This window comes from Cucurbita pepo, chromosome 2 (genome assembly GCF_057944985.1).
Source record: "Cucurbita pepo subsp. pepo isolate OVF chromosome 2, ASM5794498v1, whole genome shotgun sequence".
In the NCBI taxonomy this organism is placed as follows: Eukaryota; Viridiplantae; Streptophyta; class Magnoliopsida; order Cucurbitales; family Cucurbitaceae; genus Cucurbita; species Cucurbita pepo.
The window spans coordinates 161,745-174,232 of NC_141799.1; the positions used below are offsets into that span (position 1 = coordinate 161,745).

Here is a 12,488-nt window from a genome sequence, read left to right on the forward strand (position 1 = left end):
TCTTATGCCATTGGTCCACGTCATCAAGAACCCTACTGCTCATATTCGTTGGCGGTGCGAGGGGCAAGTGTAGAGCATCTCTGAAAGCCTGTTTTTCCAATGTTGGGCCTCAAAAGAAGCTCGAAACAATCAAGCCCAGAGTGAAACCCACTATAATGATGTGGGCCAGAAATTACAAAAAAGCCCATATCCACAGAGAGGGCCCATTTGCGCTGCCTTCGTGCTCCAGCGTTTCTATTCCTTTGCACGCACGTTATACTGTCATGCGATTCGCACGTGCCTAGAAATCCCTGCATCGTCCGCCGTGAAAACTGAAATCGATTAACTCCCTGCGTTGGGTCCCTCCGAAAAAGGGAAGAACAATGGGCGAGGTTTCCAAATCGACGATGAAGAAGAGAAAGAAAAAGGGCCGTCCTTCTCTCTTAGATCTCCAAAAGCGGTTCCTCAAACAGCAGAAGTTGCAGGAACAGCATCAACAACCGCTTAACGCTTTCGACTTGGCCTCCAACCCTAAGAGTCCTTCATCTTGCCAGAATCGTAATGTTCACCCCGCGACAGAGCGCGTCACCGGCGACGACGACGACGACGATGACGACGAGCGCATTGAGAAGAAGCACAAACCTTTACTTGGTTTAACTTCTCGCCAAAACTATCCAACATTGTCCGCTTATTCTTTACGTAAATCAGCCCCCTACGACGAAGATTCCGAGTCGGCACTCAAACGTCGCAGAATCGTTGCAGACCAGTTTGGATCTTCAGAAGTGGTGATGAACTGAATCTATTCGCTCGTCAAAAAATATTTTCAAGCATTGGCGAAAAGGAATTTGTTTCTTCTTCTTCTTCTTTTTTTTTTTTTTTTCGTTTTTTACCAACCAGTTTGAAAAAGGAAGAAAACCCCTTGCGGCAATGATTTATAAAATCAACCAGTTTTGTTTCTTTCCCTTTTTCTCGATAAAATCAAATCGTTGTATTATCCAAACGAGATTCAATGATTTGTGAAGTTTCGCGCGTAAATTGAAGATTCTGGCAAACTTTCTGTCAGATCGGAAGTTTGTGGGATGTGTTTTGCTCTGTTAAGTTTCTTTTTAAAAAAAAAAAAAATTTGGGAGGATGGTAGTTTTAGATATATATTACTTAATGGAATTCTCCTTCTGTAATTTATAATTAATTAATTGGATGAAGGGTTTATGAAACAAAATAATGCACGACAGTATCAACTTGAAAAGAATGAATTTGTCTTTTATATAGCTATTATGATTTTTGTATTCATGTATCTCAAGGCTGCATCTGGAAGGGCTTTGCTGCAACTTTGTAGAGAGTTAAATAGAAATGCATTCCCACACTCCAAAGCTCTAATCTTGTTTGGTTACTTTAATTTGCAGAGTGAAAAAACATGGAAAGCGACAGACACTGCGAATAATGGTATCTAATTCTCTAACTAAATGTGGATGATGTTGTTGTTGTGAACTTTATTTGGTGATACTATTTATAATGATGTGAGTAGGGTCGCAGGTGGAGTCTGGTCCCACGACAACTTTGCCAGACAAAAAGTTGTTGATTTTCATCCTCGATAGGCTTCAAAAGTGCGACTGTTCATTTGTTTCTTATCGTTTTCCCTCATTATTGTTTCCCATTTAATAATCGTTCTGAGTAGTGCTCCCTGTTTCCTTCCAGAAAAGACACCCATGGAGTCTTTTCCCAACCCGTCGATCAAAACGAGGTTCTTTTTTTTTTTTTTTTCTCTTCTTTTTATTCCGCAGTTTTTAGATTTAAAGCTCTAAACTTGATTCATTTCATTTTTGCTGCAGCTTCCCGATTACCATGTCATTATTGAGAATCCTATGGATTTTGGGACTGTGAGGGCCAAATTAGATGGGGGAGCTTACGCAAATTTGGAACAGTTTGAGGTCTGTAACCCAGACTTGTTTTTTGACTTGTAGATTGTGCCATTCTGATTGCCCTTGTCTCTATCTTCTAATTATTATGATATTTGGGTTGAGGAACTCTTCTACCTACCTCCACCACATCCATGTCAATGAACAGATACATGCAAAAATCTTCTTTCTCATGCCACAGCCATAGCCATAGCCATAGCCTCGAGGTTTTGCACTCCTAAGAAGTTTTGAGCTCCTTAAAGTGCATGGTTTGGTGCCTGTTCGGTTTGGAGTTCTAGTCACTGATATGCAAGGTCTTAGTCTCGATGGGTTTCGATTAGGATCTGTGCTAATTCTCGTTATATAGATGGGACTGATGCCATTCTTTGGACATGATTTTTTCTTGTCTAAAAATCTGACTTAAAGCTTGAGAATTTACTTATATTTTAATATGATAGATTCACTTTGTTGTTTTGCTCTATATCCCTTGTTTCTGAAAGAATATATTTGATGTTGATTTTTAAATGATTTGACTTTTTTCTATCATTTTAATCTCGCAGGAAGATATTTTTTTGATATGTTCAAATGCGATGAAATATAACGCTTCAGATACCGTTTTCTTCCGTCAGGTTTAAATAAGCTCAGATTGGTGGTTTTGGATGTTATGGCTTTTAGATTAGAATGATTCTTGGATTTACTGTTTATATGATTTAAAGTTTACTTGATCTTAGGCACGATCCATACAAGAACTTGCGAAGAGGGATTTTGAGAATTTGAGGCGAGAAAGCAGTGATGAAAGTGAAGCAGAACAGAAAGTTGTGAGGAGGGGTAGACCACCAGGAAAGAGCCAGAAGAGATGTCTAGGAGGTCTTGGTAGTAACCCTCTTGAAAGCGGCATTGGGGCAGAGTTGTGCTCAGGTGCTACTCCTGCTTCTGGCGATGATTCCATCAACGTCAATGGCTACAATTTGAGAAGGGCACGTTCTTCCTTCAGGCCCCTGCCTGAAGATCCTCCAGTTAGGACATCCGCAGCAGCTCAACATGGCGAAACTTTGGCCAGCTGGTTGCCTGAATGGAAAAATGAATTTCCAGGTTTCTTTTACTCAATATTTTTCCTACAGTCTTTACAGTTTTGTCCAACATATATCTTTGACTTCTATCCAATTGTTTTCAGCTTCAGTTTTGAAGGGTGTTCTTAAAAGTGGGAAGAATGATAATATGGCTGTGGATGAGAATAGACGTCATACCTATGGGAATCATTCACTGTCCTGTGGGAATTTGTCATCTGTCTTTGGTAACCTTGATGGAGACTTGAAGCAACTAATTACTGTATGTGGTGTCACTCTTCATTCTCTGTTGCTATTTAATTTAATGTTTTTGTTGGTAAATGTAATGTTTATGATGAATATCAACAAGCAGGTAGGTTTGCATGCTGAGCATGGTTATGTAAGAAGCCTAGCTCTGTTTGTAGCGGATCTTGGTCCTGTAGTCTGGAAGATTGCATATAAGAAGATTGAAAGTAGTAGTCGGGAACTGGGGCGAGTACTGATACAGGAAATTGAAATGCTGAAGCAGCAGCAGCGCATGTTGCCTGCGGATGGAGGAGGCTCAGCTGACACACAAACAGCAGCGGAGAGCTTTATCTGACTCACTCAAACATTGGTTGGTATTTCGAATAACTTTTTTGGAACAAGGCGAAGATGTTGAAACTGACAGCGTGAGAATTTCCCAAAGCGAGACAATAGTGCGAAGATGGTGATTTCTTCCCCCCCGTCATTTTTGACAAGAAATGAGAATGGCAAGACTTGATGCCATTATTGGTGGGGAGTCGTCCTGTTCAAAAGACTCTTTCAGTGCCTTGTCAAATGCATAGTGCTTCTTTCCAAAGCCCTGCGCTGCTGGTGCTGGTGATCTGGATGATTTACTAAGCCAAGCTGAAATGCTGAAACTTGCAGCAGAAGATGTGGGTCAGATCAAAACACAACAAGAGCAGGGGCTTGGCAAGAATTATCAACCAACTCATTCTGTGCATTCAATTATCAGCTCATTTTGGATTAGGCGTATACGAGTAATGCTGCAGATTTTTCCACACTATACCATACGAGTAATGCTGCAGCTCTGTACAGATAAAGTAACTTCAGTGTCTCATTTTCTCCATCTTTAGACCATAGGGAGTTGTGCAATTACTTACTACATGGACGGACCTCATTTATCTGTTCACCTGGTCAAATCAAAACCTCAATCGATAATCGAATAGACTCAGAAATTTTTAATACAAAAACCTTGACTTTTGCGAATTGGGGTTTTGCTGCTCTCTCTTAAATCATGTGCTATCTTTCGTTTCAAATTCTGTCCTTTTCCTTCTTGATGGGGCCCAGCCCCCCCTACCCTGGGCTTGCTTCTTCTTCCTGTACAAACTACAAACTATAGATTCATCTACGCCTCAATTTCATTTTCTAAACAAAACCATCCACTTACCGACGTGAACAACTTAGCTTCTATCCATGTTCCAGTTGGCTCATCGAGCTTTATAATAGGTTGAATGTCCTATCTGTTATAACTAACAAAGGGGCAATCTTCAAAAAAACACATTTCAGAGGGTAAATTGAAGAGCCATCTTTGATACAGGGTTCATTTGTAAGCTTTCTTATTTTAAAGTTCATCAGCATGAACGGAGGGCAGCATCTTCTTTGGACTTTGTTAAAGTTCAAGACCTGCTCTGAATTATCTAAAACTAGTAATCTACACCTCAAATGTCAAGGCCAGCATTATAATACCCCATTTCTACAAAATATTGAAACTAAAAAATTTTAATACATGTTGGAAGCATATCATTCTTCTGTTCTTGCTTTCATTCTTCATGATAGAGATACAAACCCAGGCCAAATCTTGCACAAGCCTTGCAAAAAGCTATTTCCTCCGCAGCAGCTACAGGATCTTCAATATTGCTATCAGTGGCTGATACTGTTCCAGTCGATTCACGGTGTGCCTCTCCATCAGATCCTCTTACAGTCACACGATAAACCACAGTCACGCTACCATTGTCAGAGAATATGACATCTCTTATTTCTCCACACCATCCAGGGGCATAGAAACTCAGCATCCTATTGGCATGAAACCAGGGGATGAAAGTAGCAGGAGGACGATTCTGGGGGTCAGATTGAGGGACTTTTGGAGCGATGTTATCGGGGATTCTCTTGTTAAGATCACGGAGGATCTCAGCAAGGGGACGAGTGATGCAGGATGAGTTAGCCGGGGAAAAAGATTTATTGAGTGGAACAACATAGTTGGTGTTAGGTACTCCCTTCTTACCACTAGCATCACTGCTGGAGCAGACAAGATGAAGATGGCGTCTCGTAGCAGTAGAAATTTGGGGGAGTCGAATCTCACTAACAGAGTAGGAAGAGGGAAGAAAGGAAAATGCAGGGAGGCGAGGGCCCAAGAGCTGGGAATGGGCATAGGTTTGGAGAGCCATAAGAACAATGAAGCAGAGAACCGACGACCAACAGCAACTTAAGTTCAACTCAATTCCCTCGTCCACCCACAACTACCTGTCAATATGCCTGAAGTTTACCAAATACCTAGCAACAAGAGTTTGGGATCCAAGCATTCAATTTGGGCTCTTGATGAACGGGATGAAGATGATCCACACTGGTGATGACACAAATCCACCTGATGACGAGCTTGAAACAGCGGTATTCAATTAACAACTACAAAAGAAAATGTTCTTAGAACAAATAAATTATAGACAAAATCTAGACCAATCAAGATCAACGAGAAAACAAAACACTATTTGTTAAGAAAATCTAGACATGCACTAGTAGAATGCATGCCCGTTGAATTAAATTTTTGCAAAATATTGTTTTCTAATTTAACATTGATCGAGAGAAACTAATAACGCTGATGCCGTACATAGCAAATCCGTTTATATTGCATAAAATAATTATATTATGATGACCCCGATTAGAAAATTATTCCGGAAAATTGTGGAAACCATATAGGATTGGGAAGCTTGGGAAATTACTTATTAAAGATACCGCACATTCTCTTAGAAAATTACTTATGAAGGATATGCATGCCGGGGTCCAACTGGTTATTTCAGCGTGAGTTAATTTCCAGCAGGTTTTGTTGGACACAACTGAAAACAAATGTCTCAAATCTCGTTGTTACATTTGCCCAACCGCAAAAGGAAATCACAAGGCACAAGGCACAGGGCACAGGTTTGTACATTCCTTTACCTACTTAAAATATTTGGGAAGATTTATCCATAAATTTGATCTTAGGATTTCCTACGACTCAGGATTTAATCCTATTTTTGTTGACTACTTTAGTAAAATATCTCACTTTATACCATGTAAACAAAAATGGGGATGCTGTTTATATTGCAAAATTGTTTTAGGAGGTGGTAAAACCCCATGGTAATCCCGAAAACAGTTGTTTCAAACAGTGATGTCAAAAATTTGAAGTAATTGTTTACAAACATTGTGAAAACGTTTAATACCACAGTCATCCACAGAATGAAGATGATCAATAGAACTTTGGGCATTCTATAAGGTGCTTCAGCAGCCAAAAATCATAACAATGGGACATAACACTGCCCCAAGCTGAGTTTGTTGCTCAACAGGGAAGTGCCCATTTGTAATTGTTCATACTAAATTTCCTAGACTAACTATAGCCCTGTCTAAATTTCCCTCCACTATTAGAATCGGAAGAAAAGATTGCATAAAGACATAAAGAGGTTACACAACAATTGCAAATCAACAACCAAAAGAAAAAGCAGATGCAGATGTGAACCTCAAGGAATTCAGTGAATCTCAAATAATCACGATTTCCAAAGTAAAGAATAAAAGAAGGTTGGAGAAAACGCTTACACTGCAATTACCCAGATGGTTATAGATCAACACAACCTTCAATAAATCCAACCTCCCTGGATATTTCGCTGCTGACGATTTTCGTATTCCGGATCCGATTAGATCTGCCCGCGTATGATAGATCTGTAATGGTTTCAAGATTAAAAAACAAAAATGTATCAATATCTCAAAAGTTTAGAGAGTCAGAAAGCTAAAGATCACTTACAAAAAAGTCTCTTGTTCGGGCAACGGCGGGATCTGCCAATTTTGATGAAGTTATTAGGTCAAAACACCGCGTGGCGGGCTCTCTGCAACTTGATGGCAGCGCGGTTTTCTCTCTCTAAACGAAACTCGCCGTCGAATAATGTCAGGTAGGTAGGTAGTTGCAGTTGGGCAGATTAAGAGTTTCCTGTGATGGGCTTTTATTGGGCCTTGACTTCAGAGGCTTTATTTTTCAGTTAATTGGGCTGAAATATATTGGGCCTCCCATGTAAACCTGGTCCCAGACAGCCGAACAATGAATGCTTGAGCCGAACCAGACAGGCTTTCCAATCATGTGCCATCTTTTGTTTCAAATCCTGTCTTTTCTTCTTTTCATTATTCCTTTTTTTTTTTTTTTTTCTTTTTCCTTTTTGATGGGCCCAACTTTTATTTATTATTATTTATTTATTCGGTAGAAAATTATAGATTCATCTACACGTCAGTATCGTAATCTTAAAAAAAAAAAAAAAAAAAAAAAAAAAAAAAAAAAAGGGGGCCTTTTTTCTTTAATGAAACAATATCATATCACTATTGACATTAACGACAACTTTGCTTCTATCTATGTCAATCCAGTTGGCTCATCAAGCTTTATGTGCCATTTTCCCATTGATTCTTTTTTATTATTGTTGTTATTTAAGAAAAGAATTAATTGAGTAATTTATAGATATTTTGAATTTGTAAGCAACATTGCATGTGATGAGATGAGCTCCCCAATTTGTAGCGTTCTGTGTTGGGTAAGATTTGATGTCCGTCAAAGGAGGAAATGGGCGTTGACCTGAAATTTGTCTCAAAGTCAATACCTCATCCCACAATCCAAACCGGATCTGAACCGGTCGGACAGTGTTAGTTTCGTAAATAACAGTGATGATGAAGGGTAGTGGCGGAAGGTCGACCACCGGGCGGGCGGAACGTTTAAATGCGGGCAGTGGGAAAGAAGAAATTCAGAGGGGAGAGAGCGACCGGTGACGGTTGCCCACAAAAATAAATGCAAAGAAAATTAAGGCCCACTTTCCCCCAGATTCAAACCCTAACAAAAAATGCTCTCTTTCTCCCCTTTCTTTTCTTTTCTAGGAACAAGCTCCGAAATTTGAACCCAAATCTCCCTGTCATCCTTCCTCTTCTCCCAGTTCGCCGGAAGCCGAACCCGATCGCCGGCGGTGGTCCTCCCATTCTATATTTAGCTCTGTTTTCTCATTTTTGCCCTTCAGATCTATCTCTTGTTCAAAGATCATGTTCGCCAGTGGCGCTTCTTCTGATAGGATTTCCCTATTTTTTTACCCTTTTTTGTTTTTGTTGGGTTCCGAGTGTGTGTAGCCTACATTATTTATTTTGTTCTTTTTGTAAAATACTTCATTTCTTCTTATCTCTCTCTCTCTCTCTCTCTCTCTCTCTACCGATTCTTCTCGTGCTTAACCCTAAGGTTTGCCTTTGAATCTTCGGGGGAGGCTCATGGGACCAAGCTTTAGAGTGAAGTTCATTTGAAATGTGTATATGGGTCGAATTGGTGATTTTTGTCTGTGAGTTATAATTTGAATTGCACTGCTTTTGGAGGTATGAGCTGCTTTTCTTGCATTCGTACTCGTTGTAATGACGCCAGCAAGGTCGAAATTGACAATGGTAAGAACTTTTGAGCTCATTTTCGAGGTCAAATTCACTGAATCTTAGATGTTTTATGATTTGTAAACTTCAACTTTTCGCAGATGGTAATTGGCGGATGCTGCCTCTTGTTTCCTTCTGCTAAAGGAAATGGATTTGTAAAAAGCTTTGAATTTGAATTTGAATTTGAATTCGTGTGCAGAAACTGGAAAAGGGAAGGAATCACAACCCAGAAGTGGAAACAACCGGAAATGTGGGGCTGCTCGAAGCTTCCCGTTTCGCGAATTGGCAACGGCGACGAGAGGTTTCAAGGAAGTGAACTTGATTGGTGAAGGCGGGTTTGGAAGAGTTTACAAAGGCCGATTAGAGTCAGGCCAGGTTGTTCTTGCTGCTTCCTTTTTGTCTGCTAGATCGGCTAAAAAACATAATGTGGTCTTGTTTTTCCTGTGATGTTGAGCTTCATGTTTATGCAATGTATCATTTGCTTTCTTGAGCAGGTTGTTGCTGTTAAGCAACTCAATCACGACGGTCTTCAAGGATTTCAGGAATTTATCGTCGAAGTTCTCATGTTAAGCCTATTGCATCACTGTAATCTTGTTACATTGATCGGTTACTGTACCGATGGAGACCAAAGGCTGTTGGTATACGAGTACATGTCGATGGGAAGCTTGGAAAACCATCTTTTCGGTAAATGTCAATAAATCTTTACTCCCTTCTTATGCTCGAACCAAAAGATATTAGGATTTCTTGAAATTTATCCTGTTCTTGAGCCTGAGGGATTCAAGGGAGTGGTGAATAACTTGGAGATAATTTCAGTGTATTTCGTTTGTAATTCTGGTCGAGTTATAGGCTTCTGTATTTTGATTTCAGGTTTGTCCCCCGAACGACCGCCATTGAGTTGGAACACTCGAATCAAAATTGCTCTTGGTGCAGCCCGGGGCCTTGAGTATCTTCACTGCACAGCCAATCCACCGGTTATCTACCGTGACTTGAAATCTGCAAATATCTTACTGGATGACGAGTTCAATCCAAAGCTCTCGGATTTCGGACTGGCAAAGTTAGGACCGGTCGGTGACAACACCCATGTTTCTACCAGAGTGATGGGAACATATGGTTATTGTGCTCCGGAGTATGCCATGAGCGGCAAACTTACTCTGAAATCTGATATCTATTGCTTTGGTGTGGTTCTCTTGGAGATAATTACAGGTAGGAAAGCAATAGACACCACCAAGAAACCTGGAGAGCAAAACCTGGTTGCTTGGGTAAGTTCTCGTATTCTCCTTCGTAAATAGCTCGGTCGTTATCAGCTTTTGATGCCATGTGTAAACAAAATTGAACTGGCTGTTGGATTGGATGACATATTAATTGAACTGGTTCGTCCCCCGCCCCTCCTTGCAGTCTCGCCCGTTTATTAAAGACCGGAGGAAGTTTGTTCAATTAGTCGACCCACTACTAGAAGGATGCTACCCTGTTCGTTGTCTACACCACGCGATCGCAATTGCTGCAATGTGTCTCCAGGAGCAGCCAACATTCAGACCAATTATCAGTGATATCGTCGTGGCTCTTGAATACTTAGCTTCTCAGAGTTACGCATCAGAACAACCGAGAGACGGGGCGGCGCCTAATCCCTCCAAACTATCTCCTCAACAAGACAGGAGTCATGGAAAAAGCTCTACATCCAAGTAAGGCTGGCTGCTGTAGAAGTCCTGGTATAGCTCTATAAGGTATCAATTGTCTCAGCTTATTTCTCATCGATCGGAATATCGCTCACGAAATATCGTTTCGTGAGTTGAATCGGAATGTGGTTTGAGTGGTTGCCTTTGGTGTACTTGGTTGCAGATGAATTTGCAGTTGCTGGCTAGTTCAACTCCAATCTCCTGTTTAATATGGATTTTTGCTTCATCCTTTTCATCTTCATCGAATTTCTCATTGGGCTTCCACAATTTATATCATTCAAATCAGATTAGATCAGATTTTTTGATCGATTAACGGTCAATTTTTTTTTTTTTTTTTTTTTTTTTTTTTTTTTTTTTATTGTGAAAATCTGTAAAAGCATTGAAGAATTTCCGTAGACTAATGTGAACAAATATATTTAGTAATATGGATCCAATGATTATGGGCTTAGTAATAGTAAAGCCCAGCCCATATGGTTAAGATAAATCTAACTAACCCATAAATTTTATATTTTATTTAATTGAATTGGGGCCGCCAAATCCGATGCGAACAATCAGTCGAAGGAGTGAAGCAGCTCGACCCGGAGAAAAGCGGCAATTGGCCCATTTGCTTCCATTTAAATCCACCAATTGGCCCATTTAAGTAGACATGCGGCTTTGACGGTTACGAGGTCTAAAACAAATGTCCCAAATCCCAGACCTACGGCTCCGATGATGCTCGCAAATTGTCTGAATGTTCTTTATGATTTGCGTTGGTAATTGGTTTGGGTTGCAACGAATTGCCAGGCTGTAGCTTTAATGGAGGGTTCTGTTTTATTCGGCGTCACACATCCATTAATGTTATTGTTACCAATTTGTACACGTGCGTGGTTCAAGATGGGGCATGTGGGATTTGGCAATTCGAGTTTGAGAAGCAATTGTGCGCGTTGTGCATGATAGAGGCGTGGCGATGATGGCGTCAAATGAGTAGCAATGATGACCATAAATGCCTCAACCACACCCTCTGTTTCTGAAAGCTCCCCAAACCCCACAAACACCTTTTCCTCTTTTCTTTTCGCTCTGCAATGTTGCCTGTCGTGTGTGCCAATTTGGTAATGCCTTCTCCAAATTAAAACACTGTTTCCGCCCACTTTTTGAGTTCATCACTTGCTTTCATCATTACTCCCACCACCCCTCCTCTTCTCAATTACTCTCCCCTTTGCTATTCAATTTTATTTTTAAATCTAAAAAAAAAATATAGAGATTAGGTTAAATACTTAAAAATAAAATATTGTATAATTTCTAGAAGGATGCTAATATGGCATATAATTTTTAAAATTTTATTGCGGTGGTTGGGTTTTGGAATTTGCATATCAAGCCCCACACTTTCTCGTATTTTCCCACTAACCCCAACCACCCAAATATTCTCATACCAATTAACTCAAAATCATTTCATCAATTTTTACTAATCATTATTTATTTGATTTTTTTTTCTTTTTTTTTTTTTTTTTTTTCCTTTTTCACACTGCTTTTAAGTGAATAGAAAAATAGTTGGGTTTATTTGATATGATTCAGAATTATAGCTTTTTGGGTACTCAACAAAATCATAGCTTTTTTATGCTTTTTCGAATAATTTGAGGAAAAGGTTCAAACAATCAGCTCGCCTCTTCCACACTTCCAAATGTGGCTACTTTTAATATTAGTAAATTTACCTTCTTCTTTTTTACCCTTATTCATTCAACTGAGAAGTCAAAAATAGAAGACAAAGGATTTACCAGAAAAGCTTAATTCACCTCCTCCCCCTTGGTATGGTCATATTGGACAAGAGGTTAAGGCTTGACTCGACCCATTAATGAGGGCATGCACACTTATGATATCCGTGTGCGGTTTGATGTGATTCCCTTTTAACTTCTTTCACAGATAAATTATCTTCATCTAATATAAAATGTATGCTTTGTTGAACACTACTTTGCGTAGAAAACACTGGCACTCTTTATTAAAATAAATAATTATTATAAAATTACAGATAATACTACCATATATTTACTTATGGTTTGTTCCTCAATAAAAAAAAAAAAAAAAAAAAAAGTCTTATTAAAGTTTGACTTAGAGTGAATTCTTTAATCAATGATTACAAAATTCCATCCACTACTAATTAATATTGCAATAATCGACTAATTATAGAGTTTTATTGGATGAAATTAAAATTTGAAGATAAAAATTAATAATTATAAAAAATGATTAATTTTTTTAGT

General features: G+C 39.3%; 3 protein-coding genes across 5 annotated transcripts; 2 read left to right on the forward strand and 1 right to left on the reverse strand.

Moving 5' to 3' along the window:
* Nucleotides 1-78: 78 nt before the first annotated feature.
* On the forward strand, nt 79-4,171 carry LOC111786206 (uncharacterized). Its single transcript, XM_023666552.2, has 8 exons — nt 79-764; nt 1,383-1,422; nt 1,505-1,583; nt 1,675-1,720; nt 1,809-1,907; nt 2,606-2,966; nt 3,049-3,203; nt 3,294-4,171. The coding sequence occupies exons 1-8, from the start codon at nt 363-365 to the stop codon at nt 3,519-3,521; spliced, it is 1,410 nt and encodes a 469-aa protein (XP_023522320.2). The 5' UTR covers nt 79-362; the 3' UTR covers nt 3,522-4,171.
* Nucleotides 4,172-4,451: 280 nt separating this feature from the next.
* LOC111786250 (DNA repair RAD52-like protein 2, chloroplastic) lies at nt 4,452-7,108 on the reverse strand. 3 transcript variants are annotated; one of them, XM_023666579.2, is made up of 3 exons: nt 6,951-7,108; nt 6,746-6,868; nt 4,452-5,546 (listed from the first exon to the last, which is right to left on the reverse strand). In XM_023666579.2, exon 3 carries the CDS (start codon nt 5,347-5,349, stop codon nt 4,726-4,728), a length of 624 nt encoding a protein of 207 aa, XP_023522347.1. In that variant the 5' UTR covers nt 5,350-5,546; nt 6,746-6,868; nt 6,951-7,108; the 3' UTR covers nt 4,452-4,725. The 3 variants fall into 3 exon arrangements, with proteins under 3 accessions (XP_023522347.1, XP_023522340.1, XP_023522333.1); XM_023666572.2 differs by having other exon boundaries at nt 4,452-5,557; XM_023666565.2 differs by having other exon boundaries at nt 4,452-5,584.
* A 676-nt stretch (nt 7,109-7,784) lies between these two features.
* Nucleotides 7,785-10,741, forward strand: LOC111789339 (putative serine/threonine-protein kinase PBL21). The gene is made up of 6 exons (XM_087121328.1): nt 7,785-8,602; nt 8,784-8,959; nt 9,079-9,268; nt 9,452-9,843; nt 9,980-10,305; nt 10,421-10,741. The coding sequence occupies exons 1-5, from the start codon at nt 8,539-8,541 to the stop codon at nt 10,265-10,267; spliced, it is 1,110 nt and encodes a 369-aa protein (XP_086977454.1). The 5' UTR covers nt 7,785-8,538; the 3' UTR covers nt 10,268-10,305; nt 10,421-10,741.
* Nucleotides 10,742-12,488: the final 1,747 nt, after the last annotated feature.

What these genes read in the sequence shown, in the direction of transcription:
- LOC111786206 (XM_023666552.2), top strand. Translation starts at nt 363, where the DNA reads ATGGGCGAGGTTTCCAAATCGACGATGAAGAAGAGAAAGAAAAAGGGC. An exon ending in AACCCGTCGATCAAAACGAG is followed by an intron (nt 1,721 to 1,808) that starts GTTCTTTTTTTT and finishes TTTTTGCTGCAG; the next exon opens with CTTCCCGATTACCATGTCAT. An exon ending in ATGGAAAAATGAATTTCCAG is followed by an intron (nt 2,967 to 3,048) that starts GTTTCTTTTACT and finishes AATTGTTTTCAG; the next exon opens with CTTCAGTTTTGAAGGGTGTT.
- LOC111786250 (XM_023666579.2), bottom strand. Translation starts at nt 5,349, where the DNA reads ATGGCTCTCCAAACCTATGCCCATTCCCAGCTCTTGGGCCCTCGCCTC.
- LOC111789339 (XM_087121328.1), top strand. Translation starts at nt 8,539, where the DNA reads ATGAGCTGCTTTTCTTGCATTCGTACTCGTTGTAATGACGCCAGCAAG. An exon ending in CAAGGTCGAAATTGACAATG is followed by an intron (nt 8,603 to 8,783) that starts GTAAGAACTTTT and finishes ATTCGTGTGCAG; the next exon opens with AAACTGGAAAAGGGAAGGAA. An exon ending in AGCAAAACCTGGTTGCTTGG is followed by an intron (nt 9,844 to 9,979) that starts GTAAGTTCTCGT and finishes CCCTCCTTGCAG; the next exon opens with TCTCGCCCGTTTATTAAAGA.